At 30.9% G+C, this 20,428-nt stretch overlaps 2 protein-coding genes across 2 annotated transcripts; one reads left to right on the top strand and one right to left on the bottom strand.

The window, feature by feature from the left end:
* The first annotated feature begins 890 nt into the window (after nt 1-890).
* Nucleotides 891-3,344, top strand: LOC119832057. Its single transcript, XM_038355654.1, has 3 exons — nt 891-1,885; nt 2,307-2,440; nt 3,084-3,344. The coding sequence occupies exons 1-3, from the start codon at nt 1,071-1,073 to the stop codon at nt 3,248-3,250; spliced, it is 1,116 nt and encodes a 371-aa protein (XP_038211582.1). The 5' UTR covers nt 891-1,070; the 3' UTR covers nt 3,251-3,344.
* Nucleotides 3,345-5,861: 2,517 nt separating this feature from the next.
* Nucleotides 5,862-18,225, bottom strand: LOC119831972. Its single transcript, XM_038355548.1, has 4 exons — nt 18,069-18,225; nt 14,738-14,959; nt 7,895-8,051; nt 5,862-6,059 (listed from the first exon to the last, which is right to left on the bottom strand). The coding sequence occupies exons 1-4, from the start codon at nt 18,157-18,159 to the stop codon at nt 5,972-5,974; spliced, it is 558 nt and encodes a 185-aa protein (XP_038211476.1). The 5' UTR covers nt 18,160-18,225; the 3' UTR covers nt 5,862-5,971.
* Nucleotides 18,226-20,428: the final 2,203 nt, after the last annotated feature.

Raw genomic sequence — 20,428 nt, 5'->3', positions numbered from 1 at the left:
GTCACTTTGAAAAAACTAGAGCGTTACATGATATAAAGATAGCCTGTCTTCAAGCGATGGGCGAATGGGAAGTACGTATCGAATAACAACCACATCAAAGCAAGTATTTGGAAACACTTTGGCAATGTTATACAAAAGTTTGTAATTTTCTTTTGAAAAATGTGACAAATAAATACCGCAAATATGCGGACTGTGGTATTATGTAGTGTCTATTATATACGTATGTAGACAAGTACAGCTGTATGCTACCAAGGAGTCTATCAAGTCAATTGACGCAAAATTGTTAAAAAGTAATACGCTTATTAAAATATTGATTTGATTATGTACAATTTTTCTATTTCATGTTCTTTTTTTAAATGACATTAAATTGCTTTAATATTTTAGACCTCAATTTCTTGCGAATACGGAATATCCTTTCGTAAAAAATTCTGTTATATATACTTTATTTGATGATACATATATATCCTTAAATAATATTTTTAATTTTACCTGTTTTTAAATTTATCTCTTAACCACCGACCGGTGAACGTAAAGACGTTTTTATAAAAAAAAAATATTCACATTGCGGCATACAAGTACTGCCCTCTCTTATTTAGTAGCAGAAATACAATAATCCACATTTAAACATTTATTGTATATATATTAAAGCGTCCTCTATGACTGAGTAGCAAAAATACGTAAGCAAGTACACTAAATATAATTTAGATAGCTCTTTTTTAACTGTAGTGTACTCATCGCCTTTTGTTTACAAAAAATTAACATTTAAATCGTGTAATAAAGTAACAAGAAGATTTTATACTATTTACCTTTTTTTACAAAGTAAAAATTTTAGCAATCCTTTATTCATGAAATGACACATCAAAACAATTGGCAATTCACATTTGTTGAAATGTCAATGTTGAATGTAGACTGTAGTCAAGTCGCAAAATATGTCAGCATAAATATTGATAAGTTGTGAATCTATTGTGGTTTATTAATTGGATCAAATTTGATAAATATGTAGTTAATATCAAACTGGGAATTATTATAAAATTCTCTGGTACCGGAGGAGGTCTCTGTTCAAATACAAAATGCAAAACCTAGGATTATATTTTAGACACTACCGTCTTCTCTGCTTTGCCCAAAATTTAATACAGAAGAACACTTTAAATTATAGTACAGCATATGGTAGCATAGATGTGTTTTCTTATCAAATAATTTCAGATGGATATTCCAAAAATGACCTAAAATCATTAAGACCAACAAGCAACCTTATAAATGATGTTACTAAAAGACACTTCACTGTGGCTGAAAATAAAAATTCTGTTGATTTATCGAAATTATCAGCACAAGAATTAGACAATATGCTGTTAGAACTTCACAAATTAAACAAGGATAAGGAATTACTTCAATGTATAAGTGAATGCTTGAATAAGAAAGTTATGATAGGAAAAGATGTCATAAAAAAGCTTTTCAGAGATTACAGTTTTAATGGAAAAGTTAATTCAGTTGAGCATCTGCGAACATATAGTTCTAAAGTTACACCAGCATTGTATGAGAAAAATGGCGAATTTTTACATTATTCTGCTAAAGTTTATTGCATGAAAGGGAATTCACAAAAAGGTCTCTCTATTTTAAATGATGCTTATAAGAAACACAAAAACTTAAGAGCATTTTACAGGATAATATTGAAAGAATTAATTCATGATTCTGTTATGAACAGGTCAGAGGCATCAATGGTTACTTTTAAGAAATATGTACTTGAGTTAAGTAACACATGGAATGATAGTTACCCCCTTGTGTGTTTTTGGCATGCATGCTGGAAAAGTGACTGGTTTTCAGATCAGATGCTGGCTAATGAATTATTGGAAGTATCTGAAAGCCTTCAAAATATTATTAAAGAAATGTAAGTAATTTTGAATTTTGTTTTTCAATGATCAATGTCTAAAATGTTAGCATTTATTTATTTACTAACCTTCAGCCAACCACTTCACATGTATAGTCATAGTAAAAGATATCCCCTTAGTCCCAGGGACTTCCTTGTATAATCAGAATTCCCATGGGATTGCTAGGATATAAACTATCCTATGTCCTACCTCAGGTCTATAACTATATTTGCGCCAAATTTAATCCAAATCAGTGAAGCAGTTTATGTGTGAGGACGATATAGGCAGAGTTACTTTCACATTTATATATTATCTTTTATATTTTATATATTCTCCACTGTCAACTTTCCATTAAAATATGAGAACTTTTTACAACTTTTCTATTTAAATCCTTAACATCCACCAATGCTGAGAGCATTATACATAACTAATTTTTTTCAGGGCATCAACTCTGTGTCTGACTGTTTTAAAAGAATATAATGAAGATGCTGTAACAAGACTCCTACAGACCTTACTCAAATACAAGATGATGAATGAGTATACTCAAGTTTTACATATTTTCTTCAATTTTAAATGTATGTATTCTATACTCTATGCTCTAGTCTACCTCTACTTTTATTATTAACATTTTATTTATTAACTTCTTTTTAGCCCTGGCTTTGTCACATAATTAAAAGAAATGATAGACATTCCCATTAGATTTATGTGATGAAAACTATCGTATGTCCTTTTTATTTTATTATATTTTTTATATTATATTATCTCTAAACTAAATTTCAAACTAATAGGCCTAGTAGTTCCTGAGATTAAAGTGTTCAAACAAATAAGCTAGCAAATTTGAGCTTTATACATGTTTAGTACAGATTACAACACTGATCCTGCCTATCAATTACTAATTATCCCTTATCTAACACTGAAAGAATTTTTCAAATCGGACCAGTAGTTCCCTAGATTAGTGCGTTCAAACAAACAAACAAACTCTTCAGCTTTATGATAGATGTAAAGAAATTATTAGCCAGGTGGTATACCCAGTAACAGAGCGCTTATTAATTCATTGGAATTTGCATAAAATTTTGTTGTAGTTAATTAGTTACAATGAATTATGTATTTTAGGAAATTATGTACCATAACAAAACAATTTTGACATTGTATTCTACCTGGAAGATGTGATTGTTAAGAAATTTGTCGGTAATTATTGTTCAATTCATAAATTTTCAGTAAAGAACAAAGACATCAGAGGGTGTATGGAGATCCTGCGAAATTGTGAAGCTTTAGGCGTAACATTACCGACATACCTTCAGAGACAATTCATAAAAATATTAATTGGAAGAAAAGATACGGATAAGCCGATACCAACGAAAACAGATTTCAAACTGAAGTTTTAAGTAATACAGTTAACAATTATTATTGTAGAAATGTTGTACATTTGTAAGTAGATTTGTACTTACTTGTAGATAGAATAAAGTATTTTTATGAGTAGATTGTGGTTTTTGGTTGCGGTTTCTTTAACTATTTATATTCATAAGGACCAGCCGCTGGGTTTTTTTTTTTATAATTGATAGCAGACGTTTGACCACAATTCCACCTGATGGGAAGTGGAGGTGTGGTCTATGTGGGTGCACGTCTACCTAGAAGGTGCCTATTCACCCTGGTTTTGAAGAGCTCCAGGTTGTATTGGTTAGGAAAAATAGTGACGGGGAGGGAATTCCATTCCTTAGCTGTATTCATGATGAAGGAAGACTCGAAGCGACGAGTTCTAATAGGATCTAGCCGTTCTTTAAACGTAACAAGTTTATATATGATAAAGGACTCCGATTCACATACATAGGCTTAACATATATTAAATCTAATAAATACAACTGTGGTGTTGCAGTGTTTTGTCTCTAAATTCATCCAAAACAGCTGAATTGATTTTGTATTTATACCATACATATAAAAAAACTCAACTAAAGCTAAGTACATTATTATATTTAGTAAAAAGCTTTTTTTAAATATTTAAATCAAACACAAATTTTATCTATCAGTTTAGAGTATATATTATAGTATATTAAAGGCAACCTTATTTAGTCCGCAATAAATCCCAATATTATGTAGGATTTTCTTTAGAAGTGCCATAAATAGAAACACTAACAATTGATAATAACAGATATAATGTTGAGACAAATTATGAATAAAACTAACTTTAACTCACGGCGTCATCGCGTGGATCAGGCTTATGAGTAGCCTATTTGCTAATTTAAACTATAATCCATCTCTAACAAATTTCATACAAATCCGATGAGCTGATTTTGCTTGTAAAGAGCGACAAATATACATTCTTACAAGTTTTTGTGTTCATAATTTTAATAGAATTTGAAGGAGATAATTGAAATTTCACCTGTCTAAATATGTTTAAGCATATTGAAGTTCAGGTTATCCAAGGTCATCATTCAGTTCATTACACACCTTGTGGCACATTTTCGCTAGATGGCGCTGAATTAAAACTCATGTTTGTTTATTATTACTAAGTTGTATCAGTAGAGTCTATTGCTCTCAATATTATGTATCAGGAAGCAGACGACAATGAAAGGTTATCGATTAGTCAAAAGTTATATAAACATTCAGTAGACATGCTTCTAATTTAGGTGTAATAATTCTAACAGTTTTGACATTTTTCACACATTGATAAGTTGAAAAATAGAACAATTTTAAACAAAACATAGAAAACATAGACTTAATTTAAATGGGACCCCGCGTTTCATAAAACAAATAGTTCTGAGGCAAAAATATATATATATACAATCGATTTGTTAACTTCTGTTATTTGCTGTTAAATAGTTTTCTATTGCAAGAAGGTGATTCGTCATTTCTTTCTAGGTTTTTCGCATATATTATTCGCTTTAATGCCTTCAAATTTTGGCTGTGCTATTCATATTTAAAATAATTGAATGAGTGCGTAGACGACGTCACCGGACGCACGATATAGGAAAATATTTATATGTTCTATATTCAATGATAATATGTACTTATATAAAATGTATATGTATATTTTAAATAAGATGATAATATTATTGATACCTTCCGCCCCGAGAAACGCCCCGGAGACGCCGTTCTCCCAATACTCAAAGAAAAAGATAGGCTGCGGGATTTCCGGGTTAAAAAGTCTGATAAGGTTTCAGATTATATCTGTGTAAATTGTATCTAAATCGGTTCAGTGGTTAATGCGTCGCATTCATAATATTAGTAGCGAATATATTAAAACTATCTTTCCGCCCGCGGCTTTGCCCGCGTAGTCGCAGGAAAAATAGACCCGGGCTTTTCCCCACATGTTCCCGCTCTTGTGGGAAACGTTTCTATGTCCTCCTGCTTCTAAGCTACCTCTGCAATAATTTTCAGCCAAATCGGTAAATAAATAGTGTAGTTAACTCCACTTTCTTTTGTATATATAGATAAGAAGATAAGAACACACGTTTAAGTTTCGTTATCAATTATTATCACTCATTAAGCGTTCATAATTAGAAATCAATGTGTTAGTATTTAAACTGAGCCGATTTCTCATAGAATATAGTAATTTTATTAAAAGTAATTGAGCGAGATTAGCTTCTTGTCCTTGTCTCGAATGCGATGCCCAATAGCAATAAAAAAAGGTCTTCGTCTTGCTGGCTGAAGCTGATGTTCCTAGTAAGGATTTAACCTTTTTTTTCTTTAGAAAAAACTCTAAGTATCCCATGTTATTAAATAATGTAATCTCTATTTATAGATGTTATTACACATAAAATCTTTCCTCTTGAATCTATGAAATCTATTTAAAAAAAAAACATCATAATGCGTTGTGTAGTTTTCAAGATCTAAGCATGATTTAAAAGGACAGACGCGGGAAGCGACTTTGCTTTGTACAATGTGGTGATTTTTTTTTCATTACAATAGGCCTTGGAATTATGTGAAAAAAAAGAAAACGACTCCTTCAATACAAATATTAATTTTATTGAGATTTTCAATAGGTACATAGTAAATAACATTATTAATAAAACTTAACAATAAATATATTAGTCATTTATTTTTTAGTTTAATTATTGTTTATTTAATAACTATACGTAATTATTATAATTATAATTTATATAAATTCGCTAAAATCTTGTAACTTCGTTATCCTTAGGTTTAGTAGCTGCGGCCTGCTCCAATTCAGTCTCTTTTCGGCGTATAATGAAAAGTGTACTGAAATATAAATAAATAACAAATATCATTAATGTTTTTTCATCGGCTGTCAGCTATAAAAACATATGCGAGATAAAATTATATATTTATTTCAATTTTATCGAAACATGTAAATTCCAATATAAATATAATAAGTATAATAAGTATAAATAAGTACTATTATAATCAAAAGTCAGTTCATTATTATCATTAAGGTGGAAGACATTTTAACATTGCATTTTAAGAATCAGTATTATTCAGATATCATCGATATAGAAAGTAATAAATGATTTTAAATAAAAATTAAACCGCTTCAACTTGTTAGAACTAGACTGATTTTAAATGTATGGTAGGTTTCAAATAAAAAAATATCATAATAATCGGTTCGCCCACCAAAAAGTTATGCCGTAATGAATATAAAAACAGTCGAATTTATAAATTTATTTATTTGAAGTCGATTGAAAACAAAATGACTGTTAGACGAAATCGCGGGCGTAGCTAGTTATGAATAAACACTTTTGGTACCTAATATGTGTTGTCATTCAAATAACAAAAGTGATGAATTGAGATGGATTCGGTGTTCAGACGAAAGCATAGCTTATATTATTATATACTTAAGTAATACAAACGAATTATGGGGTAGGTATCAATTAATTTTATGGTGTAAATTAACTTCCTTTGCGGTGAATCATTACGTTTAAAATCTGTTAATTAGCTGAACTAACATCATTACTGTATCTTGTTACCAAGTGCTTTTTTATTCGTTATGGCAACGCAAAATCTAGGTAAAGGCTTACATCGTATTTAGTTAATGTACCTACAGTAAGTTTTTCTACATGCCTTATAACCTGATTTCTTAATATGACTACTAGAACTATTACTTCATCCAATATGAAACTTGATCAACAATAAAACATAAACGAGACATTCGCAATGGGTTTCGGGAAAAAAGTAAAAACAATCTCAAAATAGGCCCATTAGAAGGTCAATTATAGTAATTCGTAAAATTTCAAAAATAGCACATTTTCTAACAGTTCAAGGTCGGCTGGCAATAGAAATCGATAGAAGGGCAAAATAGCGTTGACCGCAAGTATCTTTTTTGCGCTGATGTTGAAATGCCATTCAAACACCGAGAACCGACAACGTGGAAGTATGCATTTACAACTGTTGTTGTTCGATTATCTGATTAAATTGAATAGGTTGAGACGAATCGGTGTTTTATGTGACGACATAGGGAGCTACGATGCACAAGAAAAGAGAAGTTATTGTAAGAATATCAAAATTCTAATACATACATCGAAGCATGTTAATACAGTTATAATAGTATATGCTAAATGCTATTTAGCATATAGGTACAAATCCCATTTAAAAACCTTAAATATCCTATTCAATTATGAACCGTAAATAATAATTAAGGAAGGATCGTTGATGTTTCAACAAGAAATATTAAGCGGGTTTAGAGACAATTTAGCCAAGAATAGAATAGCCACAAATACTTAGTGAGGTTATTTTAGCCGTGTAAAACAAAGATCTCCAAGCCGAACATGAGTATCAAATATAATATTGATTAGTTACTATGAAACGGTACATTATTAAATGTATTAACTTTAACAAGGAGATCAAATGAACATAATGACAAGATAATAATAATAATAATTAATAAATGAATATAAATTCTGCATTGTAAACCAAATAACATAGCAGAAGAAAACGGCATATATTGATCTTTAATCACCAGGTAATAATGGTGTTGTAGCACCAGTTAGAGTAAATTTTTTCAAAAATTTAATTTTCCATGTATAAGCAAAAGGGTACATTTAAAACAATCAAAGATAATAAATAACAGATATACTCACAAATATATAATAATAGCAGGAACAGCCAAACTGGCGCTGATGAGATAGAAAGCTCCCGCGAACGTTGACAACGTACTCAGATACACCTTGCTGTACACGGGGGAGTATATGACAGGAACCAGAGCCTCTGATATGCTGATAAGAGAACTTGTTTTACCTGTAATATGTGTTTCATACATTAGATGATACATTGTTAAGGAGGATTTGGTTTGTATGTAGAGAAGTGTGTAACCTTGACAGGGTGACATTACCATAGAGAGAGAAGTCCTTTGAGTAATCAAACATGTCCATTTATAAATCGGTACTGATATCTATGATCGTATTTATACGAAAACGTAATTTTTTTATTTGTTTATCTTTCTTTCGCGTTGCAACGGAGCAATTTCATGATATAATTAGGTAGGAAGCTTGAGAGTGACAGGCTATTTTTACCGCGGTGAAATGTAAAATTCCGCCGAAATATCTTAGATGCCGCGGCGGAGAGCTAGTTTTATATAAATCGAACAATCATGTCTTATACAGATTTCTATTAGAATAGAGTAGTATTTATAATGTTTCAAGATCTTCAGCTTGAACTAAAAATGTTTTCTTAGACACCTTCTTAAATATGTACATAGGTACTATATGAGTTTGTTCCTAATACGATACAGTCGATTGTGATTTGTTGAGTCGATGATATTAATGCACTCAAAATTCTGTTTTTTTTTTATTATGGATGTCTGCGTGTCTGACGTCGTAGCGGTTACACGCAAGGATCTAAGTTGATAGGTAATTTATTTTAAAGTATTCTTCAAACAAATTGTCCTTGGCTACGTTTCAAGATATCACTGCTCTTTCCCTGATGGAAACTGCCGAAATTATTTTATTCATCTATTTTGTCTATCATCATCTATCTTCAAGTTATTTTATCTATTTTATCTATTCTTATCTATTGCTTCATTCAGAACTATCCTACTAATATCCTACAAATCCTACTAACCTACTAATATTATAAATGCGAAAATTTGTAAGGATGTTGTTGATGTTTGTTGCTCTTTCACGCAAAAACCCCTGAACCGATTGCAATGAAATTTGGTACGTAGATTGCTGGACAACTGGAATAACATACGGATACGGACTTACGCGGATGAAACCGCGGGGCGCAGCTAGTATTTCATAATTACCAACAGGTAGTACTTCTTATTGCATATAGAATACCTCTGCCTCGGCCTCGATTAATTAGCCGATTGGTTTGTACTTTATTTATATTTAAAATTAATAAAATAGCTCGTTATATGCCACGTGGAGCATCGTAGGTTATAGATGTTTCAAGAAATTAAATTTAAGTTGTCCGCAATTTTCACTATCTAGTAAAATAAAATGTATATAGTTATATGTTAAGGAAGACTCACATACGTAGGTCATACGAGTCGTACTGTCTGAGCATAGCGAATTGCATTTTCTACTCATTTTTAACGGATGCAAATTGAATAATTTTGAAATCTTATATTATCAATACATATAATTAAAACGAACTGGACATTTTCTGCGCTTTTAAATATTTTTCGCTTATTAAATGTTTAAATATTTCATCGATACGGTGAAGGATAACTTAATGAGGAAACCGCCATCTACAAGAATCAAAACCTCAACATGTGATATCTGCCAACCTGCAATTGGCCAGTATGGTGGATTATGGCCTGAATCCTGATAGGAGGCCGGTGTTGCTGCAGTGGGAACAAATATCGGCTAATGATGATGATGAAATATATTTCAATAAGAGTAATTACTATGCAATATGCCTGTTTTATAGACCCCAAAACAATGGTTACTAAAATTTTTTTCTGTTGTTTTTTTGCGCGTTTTCATGTGCATCTATCACGTAAAAAGCAACCACTGAATATTTTAAAAAATTTTGTCAATGAGAGATGAATACGAGTATTATTAGGTTTAACATAAAAAAGTCACTAAATTCGCTAACATGTTAGGTAATTAAAGGAGTCCTTGAATAGAACTTCAAATTGAAAATGAAACAGTTTTCAAATAGCTAATTTTTGCTACAATAAATAGTTGACGAAATATACGTATCTTAAGTCGTCAAAAATGTCATACTACAAGTGTAAAGTCTACGCGACAGAAACCGCGTGCGTATTTAGGAAGAAATGCGAAATTAAATCTATTTATTACCGAAAATAAGTGTTACCTAACATGAGTTTGTTCCAATTGTGATAGAGATTTAGATTTGAATGTATCCAACTACGGATGTGTAGACACTTTATCTTTTCTCGAATAAGTATATACATTGGCATTCAAATTCAAAGCAGGTACTTTACTTGCAAAGGACAAATTATACGGATATTTTTCATAGCTCTTTGTTATAACAATATGCAATATTATTCCGTTATTAAATATATTGTTTGGATAATCAACAAAGCAAGCGAGCAAACTAAACCAATTTAGAATATCAAACAATAGCCGTGTAATTAGTTAATATTGATAACGAGAGATGGAATATATATCAAGGTTTTGTTTCGTAATCGCATTTTCATTGTTCTTTAAGAATTTTAACGCTTTTCCTCAGTTTAAAAATAACAATATCAAAATGTTTGCATTAAGACGGGAAACATAACTGAAGAAATATAAAAAGCCTACTCTCTTTTCCAAATTCGAAATTATTTCTTTCTCATTCTTCTTATCATCATCATCATCATCATCATATTTCTCACACTGCCTCCTATGAGGGTTCACCGTATCGAGCAAAGGTTAAAATGTAAAGTGGCCTACTACTTTCATTCACTACTTTTATTTATTTAGCCTATACCGCTTCACTGATCGATAAAGGATTTCCATCAGTAATTTTACTATTTTTCATGAACGTAAGGTTTATTTTATGTACTTTAAAGTTGTTTTACTTTCACGAACCGTCTCGAAACTAAAATCTGACCACAGTACACGAGTATGTATGAAATAGACAGAAATAAATTTTAAAACTGATAAATATATAGCTGTATTCTTTACAAGCTTTGATCTAGCGCCACTTTAGAATGGAGTGTGTCGGTGTCTTAAGAGTCGCTTTTAACACGTCACACACGACTTGACGGCAACCATATGGTTCAGATTTATTAAAGAATATTCCTACATATCAAGCCTTTGTAGCAAACAACAAAGTTTTATAGCTAAATATAGTATTTATAGGCAGTAATTGCAAAAATTAAAAATAATAAATTATATCATTGTTGCACCACCTACTTATCTCTTTTCTGCTTTGTAATAAAAAATTCTACCCATATGTAAGGTAGGGACAAGGCCTCCTTTTAGATAAATTGTCTATTCCTGTTTTTTTGATGATTGCAATTTGATTTTGACAATTGTCATTAAGAAAAAAATAAATTGATTTTTGTGAAGTAACATACGTAATTTTAATAGCATTGGCTATACTTAACGGTCTAACTTAACCGGTTATGGTTAACGATTATTTTTTGTTATATTTTCTGTGCAATCGAAGCGGGACAATCTCAGTAGTTAGTTAATAACAAATAAACAATATTACGTATGATCTAATAATAACTTCAATTCATGGTCAACAAATATGGAGTACCGATTAATTCAAAATACATTCTTTTAATTAATTAACCTTGCTAAATCAATATTTTTAGTAAATACAAGTAAGAAGATATGACATGTGCCAGAATGCAGCTCTAATATTTTATTGTGGGCTTATAAAAAAATTGTTTTATTATAAATGTATTTCCCGTGCGTCATATATAACAAACTAAACACGTGTGTTTACGCTTTTTACGTTATCGATTTATCGTGGAAATAAATTGTGATGTTTAAATTGCCTCTCACTTACTCATAATTGTGGAATCTATACGAGTCGAACTTTCTAGATATTTTCGACTTGTTATTCCCGATTTGCACTAGTTATATATCGGTTATGGTCTAATTGCTATATTAATAAAATAAATTGATACATTGCTACAAGAGTGTGCGGGAAGTGACATTCTACAGTGTAGGCTATATTCAACATATTACTTTATAACTACCCGCATTAAATGTAACTTACGTGCTACTCCATACTATAATCTATCTTGTACATAATTTCATACAGATACGATTTGCTGATTTTGCTTGAAAGAGAAAAAATCCATACATTAATTCAAACTTTCACATGTGCCTATAATATTTAATTACAAGGATACAATCAGTAGATTGTATCTATAATGCACGTATGTCCGATTTTTTCTGACGAGTGTAACTAACTAGAAGAGATTACAAATATCTCAATAATTGCAGAATGGGACATAGACGTATGTCTCACACATAGGTGTTTCAGAGTATATTTTGTTCAACTTCAAGATTTTTATGCAAGAAGAGTACAGAGATACGTATTAAGCTAGAATTACTTATATTTGTGTATACTTCTAATTATATCCTAGTGTACCTATTGTTTTTCTTTATTATTTCACCATGCAATAGATATATAGGGATTCAATTAACTTATGTCAAAATTGAATGAAATGTAAGTAGGAATTATGAAAAAGAAGCCAAGAACACTACATACAGACTGATACAGTCAATAATAAACGTAACTCTAGTAGGTAAGTTGTTGCTTTGCTTGCGCAAAAGAGAGATTGACGCTCGCTGGCGATCGAGGACTAATAATTACAATTATATTAAACAGAATTGATTTACGTTTAAAAACAATTGAATTGTCAGCGTCCCTAATGCATAAGAATGAATGAATTTATATTCGCCGAGATGTAGAACTAAGATGAATGTAAATTGTTAACGTTTTATCTATAGGTATAAAGGTCAAAATTGATACCTTAACTTCTTAATGGGTAATTGCACTGTTAATACTTCCAAGCTTTGGTTATAATATGTTATTGGTATTTTATTTCACTCGGGTAAAAAATTCGGATGAAAATTTACCCACCGAACTAGGAAGCTAAATAAAAGCAACATCCAATCCAATTGTTAATGGATTTAAAAGATGTGTGTATTTTTATTTGACATTTTGCACCTAGGTGCCTATTAAGAGATAAAAAATTAAAATTTTCTAAAAAAGAATAAAATGAGTTAACTGTTTAACAATAGAACGAAAGGAAAAAAGGTATGTTATAGACGGATATTTTTAATTTACTTAACAGTTTCACTATGCCTGTAATTCACAGTTAAAATCGGCATTTAATATCGAAATTTCTCAGAATCTCTGCAGTAAATCAGTGTTTCCGCTTTTATTTGTACCTGTTAGTTATCGGATTGGAAAATGTTATTTGCTAAGGTGTTAATGAAAATTTTTATAGTCCACTGGTCTTTCGTATTATGAAATAATATGAGACTTCCTATTGAATGAACTTATGCTGCTGAGTTCTGATGCTATCCATTCAAGTTTAAATAGAAAAATCGTTGAAACTTAATGAGTATTTGATTATGACTTATCTAGTTACCTATGTTATATACTATAATTATCAATTTATATCATATTTTAGACAAAAAATATTGAAAAAGCACATAAAAACATTTATCTCGCGGTAGAAAATTGTGTCCATATGAAATTGATTTCGTTTTGAGTTTTTGAGTATGAAAATTTATGGTAGGCAAAAATCAACGTTTCGAGTTATTACATAGCGATTTCATTAGGATATTAACGATAGTTATGAAATTTAGAAGGTACTAGCCTCATATCACATCAATAATTAAGTAATTAAATCATTAATATGTAAATACAATAATGTCGGTTCTTTGTTGAAACGTTTGACTAAACGGTTGTAAACAATATCATAGACGATAATGCTAATTTAATTTGATTTGGAAGCGTGATCATGCAACAGTTAAATAGGTAAGTATTTATAAATCGACTCATTAATGAAAAACTAAAATACTCAATCGCGTGCGCCATTGCATAATTCCGATTGGTTTTAAAAGCAACCTAATGAAACTAGCACATGATAATTGATTCTTGTCAATTTGTACTGAAATCAAATATACTGAGTGATAATGTATCAAAGTGAGGAATTGAAGCAGATTTTTTTTTTATTTACCGAGCTTTCAGCACCATGTCATAAAGGAAAATGAACCTTTCTATCCACATTATAGAGTTATATTTATCCTGGGCAATTTTCTTCTTGTGTTCTTATATAACCGAGACTATGAATTGGCGCCAATATTTTTTATCGCATAGATTTCAAGGAATCGTTCATCACGTCCTCTTGCTTTAATAATCCGATGTGGCATAAATCAAAAAACGAAAAAGTATGAATAACTAAAAGGTATGCTGGTTTTCATATACCCTTTATTTTTCTAATGTTTACATCGAAATGTTTGCTTTTCTGCTACTAACAACACTCACAGTAGCAACAATTGCAATGAAATAATGAAATAACACAAGAGTTCAGCGCAATATTGAAGGCCGTTTCATCGTCTTATTGCAAGGCTATTAAAAGATCTTCTAACGTAATTCGTCGGAGTACAAAGCAAGTTATATGAAAACCCTTAATTTCCATAACATTTACTAAGATTTAGGGATGATGATACCGTGGCAAAGATGAGGCTGTTAAATTCTATTTATAAAAAACTAGATTTTGGTTCGCGGCAGCGTTAAATTCGGAGTAGTTTGATGTTATTGAACATATCAATCTTCGTCTTGTTATACTCTATTTAAAAAAAAAACCCATCAAAATCCATTGCGTGGTTGAAAAGATTTAAGCATACATAGTACCTAAATTAGTGGAAGATCGATCAATTAACGAGTTCAAGCAAAGAAACTTCACTTTGTTATAGTATTACAGATGAATGAGAGTGCGTGACTTTTTCACGTAAATACGATTTTTATATCTGGAAATAACTGTTAAAACTTACCAACTTCATCAGCATTGACTAATTTTGTGGCAATAGATCGTAGTGATGTGGCTGCTGCCGCACTGAACATGTCCAAGACGGGACCGAGGAAGTACACGGTTCTCGAAGGTGCCATAGCGTAGACCACACTGGCCGCAATTCTGCTAACACACGCCACCATCCCAATGATGCTGTCTTCTATGTTCCATCTCTTACTGAAGAGGTATATAGTTACGAAGGAACCTGCGGGAAATTGCTGTTTAGAATCTCAACTTTAAAACTTTTAAACTGTGAAACCTAAATGATATAAACGTAGCAATTATACATTTTGTTTAGTCGAACTATCGCCTTTGTACCTACGAAAACGATGACATCGAAATTATGGGCACTTAGTTCACTCAACGTTATTAGCTAATCATTTGCTTGGTTCTAAATAAGACATATATGGCTATATTCGAAAGGTGAATATTAGTGCTGAGGATTCAGCCAATTTCTCATTGTTCTAACAATTTTGTCTGAATCGCACTATCGAAATATTTTACTCGCAAATACATAAAGTGAAATACTAGTCCATTAGGATTATTTGTTGCCTGTTACAAAAACTCACGTTAGCAGTATTACGCTTACTTTTAGATAGATGATTATGAGGATAAGACATTGTTTTCATCCAAAGAGAATGATATAAAATATTACCTACTGGAATCATTTTTAGTTACCGTCATGCAATATCAATAAAGTCATGTTCTGTGAGACTACCCACGAAATGTTAACGAAATATACGATTGATGTTTTAGTACCGATTTACAATTTCGAAGATATTTCGACAATTAGTTTTTTATTTACTTGTCTGACATACTTAGATCGTTAAATATGTAATTGAGAATACATGTTTTAGAGCAAGTATGAGTGCCTTTTAACGTAAATTTACCGATGATGTATTTTAATAAAAAATAATCATATAAATAGGTACTAAGTGCTATCCTAGAAGAAACAAATTTAAAAAGATTTATTAAAGGTCATGGGGCATAGTTGGCCCGGTTCATGTTACTTTTCGTATTAAATGTTTCCTATGATATTAAACTAACGCCAAGTTTAATTTCTATGTTAGCTATTTTCTTTCTAAGTGATATGAGTAAAAAATTATTTAACATTTAATAACGCATCCTTTTTGTTTGTAGGAAACACAAAACTTTTAGTATCAGTGTAATGTCATCATTCTTTTATAAATTGCTGTAATTCCAGCAGAATGTATTAGTGGAACACATTTATCTACATCTGTTTTAATCTTACAGTAACACTCCAAATTAACCGAAGTTAAGCAAATATATTTTACTACAATATAACTCTAACAATGACATTATTGCCGTGGAGTTATGTATGTTATTCAACACACTTTATCATTGTTTTTAAGACTCTTCCAAAGTCTACAAGAATGCGACCCTTGCCTTTGTGTCGTAGCCATAGTTAGCTGAACAAAAATCTCAATTTCGTTTGTGTAAGTGTGGCTCAAATGCCAGAATAAAATGTCCAATGACCCTCAAGAAAGAAAATGGAAATAAATAAAATGCGAATAATATTGATGCTATCAACAACTAAAAAGAAAAACTACCAAAATTCACACGCTGTCTCTATATTTAACCAACTCAAATCAGTTTGTACACAACTGATAAAATCTTATTACTCCGTCGTCATATTATATTATAATATTCAGCAATGTTTGCATTTTAAATATAAACAATACAAGTAAAAATAATTTACTCGTTTTAATCAAATATTGTGGAGGATGAATCTGATAAATTTATACTCGCAAATTGTCTAAATCTAAAAAAGAAACTATTTAAAAAGGCATTAGAATTATACACTTCCGATTTAAAAATTTTGTATCTAGGTTACCTACATTGCAACCTATATTGAAGCATTGAATTTTAAGTCTTCATTTTGTTTAATAATATCTTAACCTATTTCATCCGAAATGAATATATAGCTACTGTAAATATAAACATATGCAACAATAAATATGAACATAACATTGTACTTAGTTATTCTCACAAAAACGCAACGCAATGAGCAAATCAACAAAAAATTCTAATGTTGCAATGTGGCTTCATAATAGCCGAGTTTCGATAGTCTTGTAAAACGATTAGTAGATATTATTGAAGTGAAAACTTCAAGCCGCATTGAGTTCTTTTGATAGGACTTGTTAATCTATACTAATATTATAAAGCTGAAGAGTTTGTTTGTTTGTTTGAACGAATTAATCTTAGGAACTACTGGTCTGATTTGAAAAATTCTTTCAGTGTAAGATAGCCCATTTATTGAAGAAGGCTATACATGTACCACGGGCAAAGCTGTGGCAGACCGCCAATTTTATATAATTTTCAAATTAAAATACATAAATTAAATGTTATAGGTTTTCACATCATTCGGCAGTCCGTATGACTATTTGTCTATTTTAGGTTTTTATGAATGTATGAAGTTAATTATAATTTAATCGCATTATTTTTTTTTTTTTTCAATTATTGACTCTCGGTTAAGGTATTGTTCAAACAAAGTAACAAGTAAAAACCCTAGTTAATTCATTGTTTCTCCAACACGCTTTCGCGTGCCAAGAATTGCTTGAATAAAATATTTAAAAGATCAGTTATTTTTAATTTTACCTTTATTAAAATCCAGCAGATTGTTTTAGTTAACTTTTATGGGTTCTTTCAAAGCGTTTCAAGTTATACCTAGAGGATTTATAGTAATGCGTCGCTATAATAGAAGAAACCTCGATCGTCAATATTTGAACTTCATTGAACCCCATTTACCATACATTTTTATACTCTCGATTTAAGCCTTTTAAAAACTTCAACTTTATTAATCAGATTTTTCGAGAACATTTTTAGCGTGTAGTGTTTTAGCGTGATATTTGTTCCTTCGTAGCATTAAAATGTAACGTATTTTAAAAGACGCATACCTTAATTGAATCAGTGAACAATAAATGAAAAGTAAACGCGGTTGATTTACTTTTGATTACCTACTATTTCTTAGTAAAGTTGATAATATTACGCATGTGCCAGTCAAATTACGCGTAATAATGTCGTCTTTGTCGTGATTCATATTTGGTTGCAAGATTATGTAGTTTCCTATCTTTCTCATATTAATCTTCCTCTATGAAGAAACATAATTAAACAAAACTAATAACATATTATCGGCTAATTTATTTTGCACTAAGATGGAATCGAATATCAAAAACGACATAATAGTAATATGATAAATTAATGCATAATAAATAAGTATTATATACTGCTATGTAAACGAAACAAAGTACTTACTTTCTTAATTAATAATAAAAAAATGATTGAATACTCACCGACAGTGCCAACAAGAACGGAGTAGGTTAGGAACAGGCTGTAGTCGATTTCGGTGAATTTGAACTTGTAGCGAGTAAACCAGTACGTCATCTGCGCCTCACCTTACCAAACGAAACATCTATTAGTCAATCGTCACTGGCAGAGGGTCGCCAATCTGCAAACATTATGCGTGACAGCCTCGGCTTTGCTGCAGCAGTTTGCCAGAATGGGTGTTAAATAATTACAATAAATAAATAAATAAACATAAAAACAAACATGGGAAAAACAAAATCTCGTTGTATGGAAATGAAAATGTAAGCACAATCTAGATAACATATTTAAATCTCCTTTACCTTGATAGTAAATATCTCGATATGTTTTTACAAGATTGTACTAGACACATAGTTTTGCATTAAGTCGAATAATAATAAATAACCTACATATATGCATCGGATTTCGGATACAATTTATCGGAGGAAATACGACTCACAATTTATAACTCAATGTCATTATGGGTCGTGTATGTATAACCCCAATTAACAGGAACAGTAGTTTATTTAACTGAACCAATCAGAACGAAACGTAGGCATTTAATAATCAGACTTGGTATTTTGTAATAAGTTACTTGTTAATCGGGGTGGTTACAGCAATATACAATTAATTATAGTAGTTATATCGGAAATTAGATGAACTGAGTATAATACGAATGTTTATACCTTTACAAACGGTTATTTATTTGTTATATATCATTAAGTGTTCATAGAACATTTATAAAGAAGTATAAGATTGTTGATTGGAAGCAATATTATTTGACATGAAATTTGTAATAATCAGAATAAAAATAGCATTATATTTTGATTTCTATTGTTGTTGTGGTTTATGGAACGTCGATTTGTGGTTGTTTTTATGATAAACACGTGGTCCTTGTTTTTAACCGCATAATAATCCACATTAATCTCATAATACAAAGCAATGTAATGCCTAATTTGTAGCAGCATTTATTCTAAATTTATAATTGAGTGAATACTCAAGTGCTAGCAGGGCTAATATGAAAAATTTTTGTTGTTTTATTACATGGGCACTATATTATACTACTTATGTTAACATATACTTAGGTAGAATTAACATTCCTTTGTCAGACTGTAGAACAAACCTACACAGACAAGCAAAATTAAAAAACGGTCCAAGTTTGAAACGAAGAATGTAGTTGCGAAACAGTTTATGTATTTATAAGGACAATCTGAAGTAGATGGACGTTTTTCTTGTAGTGTGACCCTCGTTAAAGCAGTCTACATTTACGACTCCCACGTCAATACGTCATATTAGTATCAAGTGATTTATTGCTAACCCTTTTTATTATGCACACAATGTACCTCGCCTAAAAGTATCTAAATTTTTGATTGAAATACCTAATAAAATCCAAAAATAGCAAGTTGCATTTAGTACTTCATGTTTTTAAAACTACTGCATTTATGGTGGTATCAACATAGATGCAGTAGAAAACTATTTGACAACTTGAAGATATATTAGTAGCTAGATACCTAATTTATCCCTAGTAGGATTTGGTCTTGAATTCTGGTACTCTTTGTAGTTTTCATCTGTAGGTCCGTTTAAAATTCAGATGATATTTAATCATATTAAGGGGACAACATGAGTTAAAATCCTGCTTTATAACCCATTGTGAGAGTGGTGAATCATATACACTACAGTTAGAAAACTACCAGAAAAATATATGATAGGTATCTTTCAGGAATCTGGAATGAATCAAACCTCATGCTACAAATTTGATACGATAGAAGCTTCAGTATTACTTACTTAATATATAAAAATAATTAATACATAAAACAAACCTATCTAATGATGTCACTTTTGCCCAAAAAATTCAATAAAGCCCCTTTTCATAAGGACAACCCCCCCTTAATTAAGTGTTATCACCACATTATGTTGTTGATAACATTTGAGAGTGAATTATTGAAATTGTTAATGTATCATCATCATCGGTCCATACATGTCCCCACTGCTGGGACACAGGCCTCCTATGAGGGGTAAATATGTGAAATTCAAGAGTCATCTTCTGTGAATGCAATATGCGGCGATCATGCCTAATTAATATTTAAATAGTCAAGTACGACAAGAATATTTAATACAACCCCCTAAACAAGAAGTCATGTAAGAAAATCTCAACCCAAATTTAATAGCCTATCTAACGATAGCTTACAAGTTGGGGTTGGTCGGGATAAATGTTTCCATCACCGTATGTTCTCCTTGAAACTCGACAATCATGATTCAGAACTGTTTTTTCGCAGGCAACGCTAAACCATCGTGTATAATATTATGTTTATTTTAAATAACTTTTAGTTCGTTAAACAGATCAGTGTGA

This window comes from Zerene cesonia, chromosome 14 (assembly GCF_012273895.1).
Source record: "Zerene cesonia ecotype Mississippi chromosome 14, Zerene_cesonia_1.1, whole genome shotgun sequence".
Taxonomy (NCBI): Eukaryota; Metazoa; Arthropoda; class Insecta; order Lepidoptera; family Pieridae; genus Zerene; species Zerene cesonia.
The sequence above is the reverse complement of the archived record's forward strand: the minus strand, read 5'-3'. Positions and strand labels throughout refer to the sequence as shown.